Below are 16,066 nucleotides of genomic sequence, written 5' to 3'. Positions count from 1 at the left end.
AGAATCTAAGAGATTAATTAACTCTCCCCTCAATGCAACAGTCCCTTTGGTGGCATCTCTGTTAGCTGGCGTCTTGACTTTGCTTGAGTTTTTTCCATTTATAGGACAGCTCTACGTAGTAGGAAGGTCACTTACCTGAATCTGCCTCCCTAATCCTTACGCCTATAACCTTACATTCTATCCCATGAAGCTACCCCAAAGTTTTATTTTAACATTTTGTTACACATCGTATTATTCATGACAGTATAAATAAATAGAAATTTAAGTGTGTCTACCTGAAAGAAATATATTTAGGTTTGAGAGAGGAAGAGGAGGTAGAGGACTCTCTGATTTTTTTTCTCAATGGACTGCCAGAGAATAAAGGATATTTGATTATGGGCTAGATTAAATATACTTCTAGGGAATCATTTTTCTGGTCTAAGTCAGTCACATGAAGTTAGAGGAGGAGATGCGGCATTTGCAGGAATGTATAGTGAAGAAAAGAAAATTAGTTTAAATGCAGGTCCTACGTATTTTAGAGGAAAATATAATGAATGAGGCAAAGCGTAAGTGGACTGCATTACAGAACATTTTTAGGAAACACATCTGAGATTAGGCCACTCAAGGGAACATTTTTCTTGCCTTGTGTGTCTGTCTCTTAGGGGGCCATTGGTGGGAAATGATGAGTCAGCCTGTCTAGCAGGAAGTGCCTCTGTGTGTTGAGCAGTGTCCTTGAGTAGAGCACTGACACGTTAGGGGGTTAAAAGGAAAACTGGCTCTTGAGGATAGGAAAACACAGACTGCATGTCACTGTGTTCTACTCTTTTTTTGTAAGCGACAGCACCCCTGTACACACTGATTGTCATTTGATGACGACCACTGAAAGTTGCACTGTTTTCTCGTTTTTAGCTAGAATGGGCACTAGGAAAAAGGTCCATGCATTTGTCCGTGTCAAACCCACCGACGACTTTGCTCACGAAATGATCAAATATGGAGAGGACAACAAAGTAAGTGGAACGCGCTTGCCATCATGGGCCTGGTCCCTCTGTCCCCCCTTGCTACAGCATGACCCTGTTTCCAAACAGCCTGTAAGGACCAAGGCAGAATTGACAAAAGTTCAGATGGACTCCAGAGTCCAGCAAGTCCAAGCCACTCCCCGAATCGCTTTTGATGAGGGAACTCTTGAAACTCCCATTTTTAATTATGTTTTTGCTTAATACGTTTACCTTCATCCTTGTATCTTGTACAGAAAAGCTGACATTTGTACACACTCATAAAACTTTCTGGTGATCAGATCTGCTCTTACATAAACTCCCCGGGGGCCCAGGTAGAATGTCTTAGGTTGATAACTGTTACACTGACCAAAGCAGTGGGAGAAGCTCTTATCGAGGTAACTGGAAAGAGTTATCCGTCCCCATGCCTTTAACACTGTCATGACTGTCTTTCCGAAGCCCATGACAGGCTTGGGACAGGTCGAGAGAGTCCTATGTTTTCATTCAGCAAACAACTGTGAATCCACTCTGGGCAGCACTGAAATGTTCTTTAAGGGAGGAATTCAAGGGCAACCTCCCCAAGCTTTGCAAGTCTTGGCAGTCAGAAAAAAAGCTCACACTGGGCATGGTTTCAACGAACATGGAAGCACAGAACATTTAATGTGTGAACGGACCGAGCCTCTCTTTCTTGATCTTACCTTTTCTGCATGTGACTGTGTCTTGGCTCCTGGATTAGGGCAGCCAGGACAAAAATTCCAACAAGAGGCCCTTTACATCAGAAGTCCCCATAGTGAAGACTTGGAATTTACCATTGACCTAATGCAATGGGTTCCTAACTCAGCTCTGCCATAGTGCATCTAATTTTTTTTTAAAGAAATCTGTGCATCTAAAAATATGCTAATTACAAGTATGTAGGTACCTTGGATTTGCTGTAACACCGGTGAGGAATTATGTCTGAGAAACCAAGAAGAGCCTTTTCTGTGGCTGTTAATTCATCATTACTCACAAAGGCCCATAGCATGTAAGAGATAAAGCTCAAGCCCGGGCATCTGTCACCAAGCCCACTTTTCTCTCTGGCCTAATTTAAGGCCTCCCTGTGCTTAGTGAATGTGTCTAAAGCTTGTTTAATAGAAATAGGGTAAATGTGCTTGCCCCAATATCATAGATGGGGGAACCAAGACAAACAGCACCCTGTAACCTAGGGTGACAAGTCCTGAAACTATGACATGCTCTAGTCTCCCGATCCTTCCACCTTAAGGTTGTGTGATCTTTCTGCAGGAGCTTCCTTCTCCCATCCCCAAGAACTCACTGGAATATCGGCCACTGGTGGGAGTCCCTGTGCCTCCTAAAGTTCACTTCCTCTATTTTCTCCGGGTCAGGCCTCATCTAGCAGTGAGTTTTTCATACCGGTTTCCTAAATACTCTCTCTCTTCCCCTCTTCCTAGAGCATTGATATTCACTTAAAAAAGGATCTTCAGAGAGGGGTTGTCAATAACAAGCAGACAGACTGGTCGTTCAAGCTGGATGGAGTTCTGCACAATGCCTCCCAGGACGTGGTTTATGAGACAGTCGCAAAGGACTTGGTTGCTCAGGCCCTCGATGGATACAATGGTAATTTAGTTAATTGTCAGTTGTTTTACATAAGAACCCACAGAACCCTTGCTGGAGGAAGAGATGGTGGATGAAAGAAAAGATAACCTCACATGCTAACTCCTGTTTGCTTCTTTGTCTATCTCCATTTTCTTATGGTGGAAAACTGGTTATTTGCTTGGTGATACTGTGAGCGTGACTTGATCCAAAGTTCTGGGATCCTACCTTCATAGGAACATTCAAAGACTGTGGCTCTATATAGGTCATGGGGATTGAACTATTATGCTGTTTCAGATCTCTCAAATATTAGCTTAGGAGATAATGTCTTTATGAATTTGACTGAGTCCAAATACTTTTCTCTTGGTTACCTGCTAGGAACTACTTCCATTCATTCTACCAGCAAAATCAGTCTACTCTTCCTATTCTAGTATAGGGTTATTTACATATAGCACCAAAAAAAAAAAAAAAAAATGGAGTGGAGTTTGATTGTCTGAACAAAATAAAAGCAGCTTTATTGGGAAGGTTTTACCAGCTAGTTCAGTCTAAGATGCTTGAAAATCTTAAGAAGATTTTAAAATCTTTAGGAAGAATGTATCACCATTTGTAAACTTTGCCCATGTGACTGGAATGTTCCCTGTCTGCAAGTTTAAGGTCTTTGGTTTAAAAGTCTGTTTAGTGTTGAGGCCCATGCATTGTAGTGTATCCTGCTTGTGACACATAGGTATGTATGGCCCTCATTGACCCTGAGGGGATTTGGCCCCAAAGAACTAAGAAGGTCTAGGAGATTAAGAGTCTTGGGCTCTGGGTGCTGTGGAATCACAAATGGGCTCTGAGTCCTACCCGCTGTGACTCCTTCCTGCACACTGAAGTTAGTAGACACTGTTTCTGACCTTGACTCCCATGCTGAGTTAGAGCCCCTCACGTAAAACCTACCAATCCCAGGAACTAGAGCATTGGTGTGGGGAAGGAAGACGCTGATTTCCATGGCCCCATGCTGCCCTGAAGCAGCATTTGGGATGGGTCTGGCTCAAACTGGCCACGCCAGGAGGAAGGGCGGATGGAAACAGGAGCACCAGAGCCTGGTAGTGATGGATGGTAAATCTCACAGACATGACAGCTACAAACGGAAGTCTTCACTGAGAGGACAGTGGGGCCAGGTCAGGACCTGTCATGGTGGTCTGTTTCTGGAAGTGGCAGGGGACCAACTAGCAGCCCTGTTTGATCCTGTGGGAACTTGCCGTCTACACCCCTTTCTTCCTGGGCTTTTGAAAGCTCTTCTTGCCTCCGGCCTGGCCAGCTCCAGGGAGGCTACGCTTGAGACTGGCAGTTCATGGCTTTGCTAAAGAAGGGCTAGAGTTCAATGCTCCTGTCTCCTCCTTACCTGTCTAGGAAAATTCCCAGTTTCTCTGCATTGATACCACCTGTTCTGCTCAGAAGCCTGACAGTGGGATCTTCTTTTGGCACAGGGAGCAGTAGATCACCATATGGGCCAGATTCAGAACAGCAGTCTGTGTTTTGACCATTTATGTCCCCATTTCCCTGCCCACCCATCTGCCCTATAGCAGGAGTTCCTCATGTCCACGGCTGCTCCTGATGGCCATCTCTACGCCCGGGTCCAGGCTGGCACCAGGCATGCTGGCGGATAAGAGAGCTATCCTCAGGGGCACCTGGGTGGCTCAGTCGTTAAGCATCTGCCTTTGGCTCAGATCCCGGAGTCCTGGGATCGAGCCCCGCATCGGGCTCCCTGTTTGGCAGGAAGCCTGCTTCTCCCTCCCCCACTCCCCCTACTGTGTTCCCTCTCTCACTGTGTCTCTCTGTCAAATAAATAAATAAAATCTAAAAAAAAAAAAAAAATAGAAAGAGCTATCCTTGGAGCTCTTTTCCTGGACATCACCAAGACGTGCTTCCAAATATTTGCAGGTACCATCATGTGTTATGGGCAGACGGGAGCTGGCAAGACATACACCATGACAGGGGCAACTGAGAATTACAAGCACCGGGGGATCCTTCCTCGTGCCCTACAGCAGGTAGGGAGGGGGCCACAGGCGGGGTGCTGCACGGATCCCTCCTCTTACACAGCTGCTGCCGACCCTAGGCCTGCTACCAGACACAGGATGCACACTGAGGGGGTGGGGGATGCAGAGGCCTCAGAAAACTGGGAGTTCGGATTTCAGAGTTTGACCCAAGCCCACGCAGAGCCTGTTTCCTCATTTGTGAGAATGTGTCAACTGGCCTCTTGGCTCCCACACTGGTCTGTGATCCTGTAATTAAGGATTTGGAGGTCCTAATCATGTTCCTTCCTTGTTCTAATGAGGGGGATACGGACTCTTAGAGAGCGGCCTTACTGGCCTGCTCTGGCTCCTACCACCACCACTGCCCCAGAAAGAGCAAAGGGAAGAAGCAGGCACAACATGAGCGGGCAGGACTGAGTCAGCCCTGGCAGGTCTGGGAACTCTGACTGAACGCAGCATAGAGGGGCTTTCCTGTGGAGTCCTGTGAGGACCCTCTTTGGGGAGATAGGCGGCAAAGCGGCTTTTTCCCAAAAGCATCTTGAGGTTTTCTAGCCCTGTCGTGTAAGAAATGGAAAGGACCCTGTATGGACCGCCTGGCTCTCATTGGTGAAGCAGTCTTCTTCATGCCTCACTGTCAAGGCTTCAAGATCTCAGCATCTTCAGCTTCAGTAGTGTTGCCCAGTAAAATATAACGGAAGCCACACACGCAATTTGGGGTTTTCCCATAACCAGTTTAAAAAGTGAACAGGCAAAGGTGATTTTGATATATTTTATGTCAGTATATGCAAAATGTAATCTCCATGTCATATATCGATGTGAAAACTCTTGAGGTATTTTACCTTATTTTTCTCACACCAAGTCTTTGTGGCGCATGTTTTATGCTTATGGCCTATTTCCATTTAGACACTAAATACTCATCAGGAATACTTGATCTGTATTTAGATTTCATAAAATTTACTGTTGAAGAAGTAGATTGATAAACCCAAGTTCTTCCAAACATACTGAAAAGTTTACCAGTAACTGAATTTAGGAGCTGCTTTGAAATTTAAATTCAAATTAGTTACAATTAAATAAAATTTAAAATTCCGTCTCTCATTTGCATCAGCCACATTTCAAGTTCTCAGCAGCCACTTGGGACTGGTTTCTACCATGTTGGACAGCACAGACCTAGACTGTTAGAGCAAGGTGAGGGCCTAAGGGATCATCTAGCCCAACCCCCACTGCCCATTTGACAGTTAAGAAAGTTAAGGTCCAGAGAGAGGAAATGACCAGTCCAAAGTCACTTGCCCAAAAGTACCAGGGAAGGTATTTGGAGCTGGGAAGACTGAGTTTAGGCTTGGTTTTTCTCAGTAGCTAAGTGACCACAGACACATAATTTCATTGCATGGAGCTTGCCACAGGTGGGCATTGCCCCTGCATTGTTTCAGTCACAGGGGAGTTGTGAGCATGGAATTAAATAATGGATATGAAAGAGGTGTCTATATGTTGAGACCCCATGAAATAAGGGATCTTCACTCCAGAGTCTTTTCCATTCATCATGTCATGGGGCTTTTCAATCTGTTAAGTCAGGCCTCAAAAAACTACATGATAATAATTATCACTCAATAGACTGATAGTAGTAATTGTTGATGATGACCATCATGCCAGCTAGACTATAAATTCTTTTAGGACAAAGATTTTTTTATTGTACTTTTTGATGTTCCCTGCTGAGGCCAGAATCCTTCTAACACGGGCTGGTCATTGGAGTTTTGCTCTTGGTGACTGCTGTCCAATCCCCCATCTAGGTTTTTAGGATGATCGAAGAACGCCCCACACATGCCATCACTGTGCGTGTTTCCTACCTGGAAATCTACAATGAGAGTCTGTTTGATCTCCTGTCTACTCTGCCCTATGTTGGGCCGTCAGTCACACCAATGACCATTGTGGAAAACCCTCAAGGGGTCTTCATTAAGGGCTTGTCAGTCCACCTTACAAATCAAGAGGAGGATGCCTTCAGCCTCCTTTTTGAGGTGAGATGACCAAGTCTGAGGGCCCCTTCCTTCCTTCTCTCCTTCCTCCCTTCCTCCTTCTTTCCCTCCTTTCTTTTTTTCCCTTTTTTATATTTTTATATTTATTTATTAAAGATTTTATTAATGTATTTGTCATAGAGAAAGAGCGAGAGCAGAGGGAGCCACAGGCAGAGGGAGAAGCAGGCTTCCCACTGAGCAAGGAGCCCGATGCAGGACTTGATCCCAGGACCCTGCTGAAGGCAGAGGCTTAATGGACTGAGCCACCCAGGCATCCCTCTTCCCTTTTTTACTTTGCTCCCTCCCTCCTCCTTAGTTTTTCACTTACTTTGATAATTGGAATGAATATTAATATATGTTCATTTAGCAAGTTCAGATAGTAAAGAAAAAATACAGGAACAAAAAAAGAATTCACTTGTCTGTTTCCTACATACAGCAACAATAATGTATATTTTGGCTTATTTTCCTCTAGTATTTTTTTCCCCGTGCAATTTTTTCTTAACATAGTTGAGATTATCCTTTTTTTCAGTTAACATTAAGTCATGGTCATTTATAATGTAGAAAAAAATAAGGATTAACATCCTTAGTATGTAAGAGCTCTTACAAATCTATAAATTCCTCAATGCATGCTATTTTTTTAAAAGGCATATAGGTTGGAACTCTTTTTTTAAAAAAGATTTTATTTATTTATTTGAGAGATAATAAACATGGGGGGAGGGGCAAAGGGAGAGAGAAACAGACTCTCCACTGAGCCGGGAGCTGGTTATGGGGCTCAGTCCTAGGACCCTGAGATCATGACTTGAGCTGAAGGCAGATGGTTAATCGACTGAGCCGCCTAGGCACCCCTAGGTTGGAACTCTTATACTTTGTTGCTGAAATGTACAACGGTGCAGCCATTTTGGCTGTTTCCTAAAAAGGTAAACATTAATTTTATCATAGGACCTAGCAATTCTGTTCCTAGGTATTTTCCCAAGAGAAATGAGAGCCTGTGTTCACACGAAGACTTGTAGGCAAATATTATAGCAGCATCATTCATGATAGCCAAAGACTAGAAATAATCAAAATATCCATCACCTGATAAATGGGTAAACAAAATGAGTTACAATCATATGATGGAAAACTATTCAGCAATAAAAAGAAATGGGAGGGGTGCCTGGGTGGCTCAGTGGGTTAAAGCCTCTGCCTTCGGCTCAGGTCATGGTTCAGGGTCCTGGGATTGAGCCCCACATCGGGCTCTCTGCGCAGTGTGAAGCCTGCTTCCTCCTCTCTCTCTGCCTGACTCTCTGCCTCCTTGTGATCTCTCTGTCAAATAAATAAATAAAATCTTAAAAAAAAAAAAAAAAGAAATGGAGTAGCAGTAGATGGTACAATATGGGCGAATCTCAAGAAAATGCTCCATAAAAGAAACACAAAAGATCTATCCTGTATAATTCCATTCGTTTGAAATGTCCCAGTGGACACATCTTTAGAGACAGAAGGCAGATTAGCGGTTACCTGGGGGAAGGAGTGGGAAATGGTTGCAGATGGGCCCAGGGAACTTTTCGGAGTTACACAACATTTCTAAAACAGGATTGTGGTGATGGTTGCACAACTTTGTGAGTTTGCTAAAAACAATCACTGAATCGTATCTTTAAAACAGAGAATTTTATGCTATTTAAATTATGTGTCAATAAAACTTTTTAAAAAAAAGTCACTTAGGTGTCCTCTGGGGTGATTTACACATGGAACCCTTGCATCTACAGGGAAGGTAGCGTCCCAGGAGGCAGCGGTTGGGCTTTCTTGTCCTCTTGTTGCTCTTAACATTTCACCATGATGAAGGATGTTTGCTGTAGGTTTTTGGTGGCTTCAGGTTAAAGAAGATCCAAGTTTGGGAAGGGTTTTTATCATGAATAAGTGTTTATTCATTCCTTTGGTAATAACCACTCTCCTGACTTATGATCATTTCTTTGGTCTTCTTTATAGGTTTACCACCTGTATTTCCTCCAACAGCATAGTTCAAATTTTTTTGGAATTTATTATTTATTATTATTATTATTAGAAGGTTTTATTTGTTTATTGAACAGAGAGAGACACAACGAGAGAGGGAACACAAGCAGGAGAAGTGGGAGAGGGAGAAGCAGGTTTCCTGCCAAGCGGGGAGCCCAACGTGGGGCTCGATCCCGGGACCCTGTGATCATAACCTGAGCCAAAGGCAGATGTCTAACTGACTAAGCCACCCAGGTGCTCTTGCCCCCCTTTTGTTGTTGTTTTTTTAAGATTTTTATTTGCCTGTTTGAGAGAGAGTGAGAGAATGCATGAGCAGGGGGAGGGGCAGAGGGAGAAGCAGACTTCCTGCTGAGCAGGGAGCCTGATGCGGGACTTGATTCCAGGATCCTGCAACCATCATCCTTGCCAAAGGCAGACGCCCAACTGACTGAGCCACCCGGGCGCTCCCCCTGCCTTCTTTTTAACTGAATGTTTAATTTCTAATTGTCCTTTTTGCCCCCTTTACTAATTTAGAGGCTAAATGTTCATTCATATTTATATTCTCTCGCCTTCTCAGTTTATCCTAGAATAACAACTTGCACATTTAGTTAATGTGTACATACCCAAATGAACATACCTATCTAGTGAAATCTGAATCAGCTCTGTGGATTATACCAATGTCAGCTTCTTGGCTTTGATGTTGTGCTATAGTTTTGCAAGGTATCATCACAGGGAGAGGCTGAGTGAAGGGTACAGAGGACCTGCCTGTACATTTCTTTGAAACTTCCTGTGGATCAAAATAAAATGTCATTTTATCCCCAACATTATGTTTTACTATAATATTGCCATTTTAATCGTGTTAACAATTATTTTAAAATAAAACCTCTCAAAATCTGAAGTTCATGAAGGCCTCTCCCTCCTCCTGGATTCTGTAAGAACCTTAGGATTGTCGTCTTGTCTTTTACATTTTTGTTTTTTGACTCCACAAGGGAATCATTATTAATGTTTTATATAGTCTGCATTTTTTGACATTTACCCTCATATTTACCACTTTCTTTTCTCCATAACCTTCCACTGGAGGATGTTTTCTTTCTTTCTGTTATATATCCTTTACAGTGAGTGTGCCTGCAACAGAGTTTCTTGTATTTTGAAATGTCCTTATTTTATCCTAAATCTCGAAAGATAGTTTTGCTGGGTATAAAATTCTATTTTGTCATTTGTTCGCTTCTACCAAATTAAAGATACCATTGCAGAGTTATGTTTTCCATCATTAGTGTGAGAAGCCAATTGTCAGTCTATTCAACAGTCTTTTCAAAATGTGTTAGTCTGGATTCTCTGAGAAGCAGAGGCCAAGATGGGATTAAATGTGCAGATTTTATGAGGGGAAGTTCCTGTATCAAGGAAGCAGGGAGGGAACTGGGTAAGGCTGGTCAGCTGTCAAGCCATGATGCAAGCCTCAGGTGAAGGGAGGGAAGGTCAGGTGGAAGTTTCTAGATTGCTATGCTGTGTAAGGAAGGCTCCGGAGGAGTTAGTACAGAACTCTTCATGGAGGGAAGTACACTTCTCAGGCCATCAGAGCTTGCCTAGTGGAAGCCAGAAAGATAAAGGGAGAGAGCACTTCACAAAGAGGTGACTGACGGATGAAGGTGTAGTTACCCCTTTTGCTTTTGGTGAATGTCACTGAATTTGTGGGACAGGTGACAGTGAGAAACTGTGGAGACATGGCCATGGGGGTCAGCGAGGAGGTCAGCCAGGTCTGCTCCATGGCTTAGGGCTTCCCTTCCTCTCCCCACTGCTTTGGGCCTTGTTCAGAGTATTTCTCTGGGGCATTTAAGGGGATGGGGGTCTCTCCCACAGGACCGTTTTCTCCTAAGAACAGCCATTTCTGCCACGTATTTAGGTGTATTCTGATCATAGGGCCCAATTCTGTGAATTAGAGGCAAGGGCCTGGTGTCCCTTTAAAAAGACAAGTTACGGGACACCTGGGTGGCTCAGCCTGTTAAGCCACTGCCTTCAGCTCAGGTTGTGATCCTGCAGTCCTGGGATCGAGTCCTACATCGGACTCCTTGCTCAGTGGGGAGTCTGCTTCTCTCTCTTACCTCTGCCTACCACTCTGCCTGCTTGTGCATGCTCTTTCTCTCTCTGACAAATAAATAAATAAAATCTTTAAAAAAAAAATACAAGTTACTAATCTTAAAAAAAAAAAAAGGGTGCCTGGGTGGCTCAGTGGGTTAAACCCTCTGCCTTCGACTCAGGTCATGATCTCAGGGTCCTGGGATGAGCCACATGTCAGGCTCTCTGCTCAGCGGGGAGTTTGCTTCTCCCTCTGCTACTCCCCCCCCATCTCTATGTACACACACGCACATGTGTGCTCTCTCTCAAATAAATAAAAAATCTTCAGAAAAAAAAGTAATAACGTGTTCACTGTAAAAACACAAAAACGCAAACATATATTAAAAAAAGACGTGGGAGCACCTGGCTGGCTCAGTTTGTGGAGCATGCTGCTCTGGATCTCAGGGCTGTGAGTTCGAGCCCCACGTTGGGTGTGGAGATTACTTAAAAATAAAATCTTTTGAAAAAATGAAAAAAATAAAGAAATGACCTCTAAACCCCAACCAAGAAGTGACCATTCTCAGCATCTTATTGGAAGCATCTGTGTATTCTTTCTTGTGGGAGTGCTTTTGTGTTCCTTAGATTGCCCTGCCATGTGATTTCACCCTTCATTTGATTGATGTGGTGCACCCCATTGATTGATTGGCATGTGCTGTACCATCTTTGCATCCCAGGGGTTAGTCTCCCATTCTCCTGGTGTATGATCCTTTAAATGTGCCGTTGAAGTTAGTTTGCTATGATTTTGGGTTCTATGTTTCTCTGTCATTAAAAAATATTTGTCAACATTTTCCTGGCTGTGTCACATTCCGCTCTACAGACAGACCATTCCCTAATCACTGAATATGTAGGTTGATTGTGAGTCAGTACTCGTGAACATTTCTAAGACTCTTCATTTTTTTTTAAAGATTTTATTTATTAGAGACAGAGCATGAGCAGGAGGGAAAAAGAGAAGCAGAGTCCCTGATGGGCAGGGAGCCCTGTGTGGGGCTGGATCCCAGGACCCTGGGATCATGACTAGAGCCAAAGGCAGATGCTCAACCGACTAAGCCACCTAGGTGTCCTCTAAACTCTTAATATTTATTGCTACTTTGCTTTTCAGAATGCTCTACAGATTCACACACCCTAGTGGAGGATAAAGGTCTAGGTTTGGACTCCAGATTGGTCTCCCATTCTACTAGTTTATAAATGAGATTTCTCTGGAAGGTCTGATGGCAGTAACATGAAATCACTTGTGTAGCTGTTGGTATAGTTAAAAATGACCCAAATATCTTACTATTTTAATTTTTCAAAATGCTGTCTATGTTCCCCCTCCTTTTCAGGGAGAGACCAACAGGATTATAGCCTCCCACACGATGAACAAAAACTCATCCAGGTCACACTGCATTTTCACCATCTATGTGGAGGTGAGTACGAGCTCCTTGAAGAGTCCGGGAGGGGCGGCCATGTCCTGGGGACCTCCTAGGTCAGAAGTTTCTCCCTGTGATGTCTAACCTCTGTTTGGATGTTTTGTAGGCCCATTCACGGACTTTGTCAGATGAAAAGTACGTCACTTCCAAAATTAACCTGGTGGACCTAGCGGGCTCGGAAAGGCTGGGGAAGTCTGGGGTAAGTGGGTAACAGGAGGTGCCTTCACAGCAAGCCACAGCCTGTTTCCGGCATTGAGCCTGTGCACATGGGCTATCCCTCAGGGGGTCTTTGAGAGCCCAGTGCTCAGCTAGGCACGCTAGAGCATGTGGGCTTGACCCTCTGGAGCTGGGGGATCTGGTATCAGTAGAGGTGAACCAGCAGCAACATAGTTGTAGTTCCTACCTAATGGGATTCTTGTGAACATTGAGATGATGGCGCCTAAATTCTTAGCAAGGTGCCCAGCCCTCAGAAAGTGCTCAGTAAATGCTTTGTGCTAGTATTAGCCTTTCTCTGTGTGTGGGGAGAGGGGTGTCCCCATGAGTCTTACCACATTTCATCTCAGACATTCACGCGCGTTTGAGTAGTAACATAAGAATTCACAGGATTCACTGAATACATTTCTACATTCATTTTTACACTTGATCTTAGCCGAAAGGCTGGGAAGCGATTCTATGTGCATTTTTTTTTCTATGTGCGTTTTTAAAAAGATTTTATTTATTTATTTTAGAGCTAGAGAACAAGGCGGGGGGCGGGCGGAGAGAGAGAATGAGAGGGAGCATGCGCACAGGTGGGGTGGAGCAGAGGGGGAGGGACAAGCAGACTCCATGCTGAGCACAGGTCGGGACACAGGACTCAGTCCCACAACCCTGCCATCATGACCTGAGTGGAAATCAAGAGTCAGACACTTTACTGACTGAGCCTCCCAGGCGCCCCTCCTGTGTGCATTTGTCTATGTGTTTTTATGCGTATGATAGCCTCGGGGTGATGTGCTAACATATCTGTACAAACATTCCTGGGCGGATTCATGCCGGTGTGACTGTTAAGTGAGTCAGCATAGGAATATTCACGTACGTATTCATATGCACGTGAACGCCCCCATAAATATTTGCAGGAGCATTCCTGGAGTATTAGTATTATCCTGAGGTGGGATACAGTCCCATGACACTGGGAGGATGGCGGGCTCTGGGAAAGAGGCTCTGGCCTGGCCACCCACCGACAGGGTTCTCCACGGGGCCGCCTCCCCACTTGGTGTGACGTGGACGTGACTTTTGGTTTGTAGTCTGAGGGCCGCATGCTGAAGGAAGCCACCTACATCAACAAGTCGCTGTCATTCCTGGAGCAGGCCATCATTGCCCTCGGGGACCAGAAGCGGGACCACGTCCCCTTCCGCCAAAGCAAGCTCACCCACGCCCTGAAGGACTCGTTAGGTGAGGGTGCAGGCCATACCCCGGGAGGAGGGACAGGCCGGGCCTCACTGCCGCTGGTGATCACAGAATTGCTCCCTTCCGCTGGCCTGCACTTCCCTGTGGCCTTTTCTCAGTGACCTCAGACACAGACACAGCGGAAAAGGCAGAAGCATGAGTGGTATCCTTTTCTGTCACCCACAGTGTGCCGTGCTATTCCCGCAGAACATTGGTGGAAGCTTTTCCCTCTGCTGGGAATACCGTCTCCTTTCCCCCATCCCCAAACCTGGCAGAATCCTTCATGGCCTTCAAGACCGTGGTGGGCCTGTCCCTACATTGCCTTCTTTTCCCCTACGGCCTCTGTATTAGAGGAGCCGGGGCTGTGTCTTTTCATCCGTGTGTCTCTAGGCTTTCGTGTTGGGCCTGATGGTGCAGTCATGGGTGTCTGATTATTGGTGGAGTGACACCAGTAGCAAAACCCTGGCCCACAGCTGTCTCCCCACCCTACCCTGCTCCATGCCAGTTCTCCTCTGCTCTTCCCCCGCTCCTCTTTTAGGTACATCCTGTGGCCTCTCCCCTTCCCTTCCCTCCTCCAGCCTCAAACATGCTTGGATGTGTCCCCTGTGACCCTGTCTGAGTCAGCTTGGGCGGCCATAACAGACTGGGGGGCCCACACAACAGACGTTTGTCTCTTACAGCTCTGGAGGCTACAAATCCCTGATCAGGGTTTAGCATGGATGGTTCCTGGTGAGGACTCTGTTTCTGGCTTGTAGACGGCTGCTTTCTTGCCGTGCCTTCACATGGCCAAGAGAAAGAAAGAAACGAGAGAGGGACCAGAAAGACAGAGTTCTTGTCTCTCTCTCTTTCTTACAGGGCCACTAATCCCATTATGGGGCCTCCGCTCTTAGGACCCCATCTAAACTCATTACTTCCCACAAACCCCATCTCTGGATGCGATCACATTGGGGGATAGGACTTCAACATAGGAATTTTGACAGGACACAGACACTCAATCCATAACAGACCCCTACCAGCCTTAAAGGAATCTCTTGGCAGAAAACCCACATGGTTCATGGTGCTTCTGTGTCCTGCTTTCTGCAGGGGGAAATTGCAATATGGTCCTCCTGACGAACATCTATGGAGAAGCCGCCCAGTTAGAAGAGACGGTATGTAAAGACAGCCCACATGGCCTACTTGGAATCCTTCTCACGGGTTCCAGGGCTGGGTAAGGCTGGCTCTGGGCTGGCTAAGCTGGCATACTTAGCACAGACATTGTCAAAAGGGAAGGGATCCAGGAGATGAATCAGCCAAAATTGCTGCGGGAGGCCCAGGCAGGATCCACATACCAACTACCAAGGGGCAGAGGCTGTGTTGAGGAGGAGACAAGGCAGGAAGCAGACACAGGGTGGGGGCCTCTGTGAGGGGAGTTTCGCAGGGGGAAAGGACTGTGCTCCCTGGGGTGCTGCTCCTGTGAACTGGGATCTAGGACAGCGGATTTCTTGTTCTTCATAATTACACACTTAAAAAGTCTTAGAAGTACCACAGATCCTGGGCTGTGTTATAAGGCCTGTGTGAGCTGACAGGCATTAAGCATGTGCGCTGTGTGTAAGGTGGTGGGGATGTGCTGGGAAGAGCAGCTTGGGCAAGGTGAGGTGCCTGTGGCCTGAGGAGGCAGGGTTCCTTGCCATGGCCCTCAGTAACGTGAGAGGCCCGGATGAAGGAGCCCTTCAGAGGCAACGGGACTTTTCCTGAAACCGGGGTGAGGAAGGTGGACACCGAGCCGGCTGCGGTTAGAGGATGTGTGGTACAGAAAGCTGAGGTGCCCCTGGCAGAGGGGACTGTAGGCCCGAAGGTGTGGGCCGTGCCAGGAACATCTGGCCTCTGCAGGGGAGGGCCCGGGAAGGAGAAGTGGAGAAAAAACTGCAGAGGCTACACGGGCACTGGTGGCCGGGCTGACGCTTTCGCTGTTCTGCCCGTTGCTGAGGTGCCATGGCGTTTGAGTAGGGGAGGGCTGTGGCCAGCGTTGTGACTCAGGGAGATTAACCCAGCTGCAGGACCCAGGTGACCTGGGAGGGGACAAGCTTATGAGAACCAGAGGCAGTCATATAGGCCATAATGGCTGAGGCAGTGACACGGGTGAGCTCACGCAGCTGGGCACCCCGGCAGCGGTCTTCCTCTGAAGGGTCACTTATCATACTCAGGCAGATTTGGGAAGCTCTCTGTAGGCATTTTGTTTTGTCAAGGGTGGATGGTTAGGGCAAGCTTCAGTCATCTGGAGAATCCACTTAGGCGAAACAGGTCCTTTCCAGGCACACTGCAGGGCCTCCCAGTTTCTTGCATTAGGGACCGACCTGCGTCCAGAGAGGGTGCCCTGGGACTTGGGAGGCCAGGAGGGAGCTCCTGCTGACGTGCAGGCAGCATCCCCAGAGGAAGGCTTCAGGAACCTCCCAGTCTCATAGCATGACAAAGCACGGGTGAACCCCAAGAGAAGCCATATGAAAATCGGGCCTCCTGACTGCCTTGTTGAGAAATGCCCTCTGAGACAGGCCCCCTCTCTCCTTATCCCCACACCTGAGATGGTCACCGCATAGGAAGCAGCT

At 46.2% G+C, this 16,066-nt stretch overlaps 1 protein-coding gene across 7 annotated transcripts in view; it reads left to right on the top strand.

Annotated features, from left to right (window-relative positions):
- Positions 1-16,066, top strand: part of KIF9 (kinesin family member 9) — a 59,782-nt gene that overhangs the window by 4,909 nt on the left and 38,807 nt on the right. For all 7 annotated transcript variants that reach the window (XM_045990165.1, XM_045990164.1, XM_045990167.1 and 4 more), the window contains 8 exons: positions 889-986; positions 2,417-2,582; positions 4,482-4,588; positions 6,358-6,582; positions 11,976-12,059; positions 12,169-12,261; positions 13,343-13,490; positions 14,568-14,632. In XM_045990165.1, coding sequence (XP_045846121.1) covers positions 894-986; positions 2,417-2,582; positions 4,482-4,588; positions 6,358-6,582; positions 11,976-12,059; positions 12,169-12,261; positions 13,343-13,490; positions 14,568-14,632 — 981 coding nt within the window. In that variant the 5' untranslated portion in view covers positions 889-893. The remainder of the gene's footprint in view (positions 1-888; positions 987-2,416; positions 2,583-4,481; positions 4,589-6,357; positions 6,583-11,975; positions 12,060-12,168; positions 12,262-13,342; positions 13,491-14,567; positions 14,633-16,066) is intronic.

The sequence above is a fragment of the Meles meles genome, chromosome 20 (assembly GCF_922984935.1).
Source record: "Meles meles chromosome 20, mMelMel3.1 paternal haplotype, whole genome shotgun sequence".
In the NCBI taxonomy this organism is placed as follows: Eukaryota; Metazoa; Chordata; class Mammalia; order Carnivora; family Mustelidae; genus Meles; species Meles meles.
This window is presented reverse-complemented; position numbering and strand designations above follow the sequence as displayed.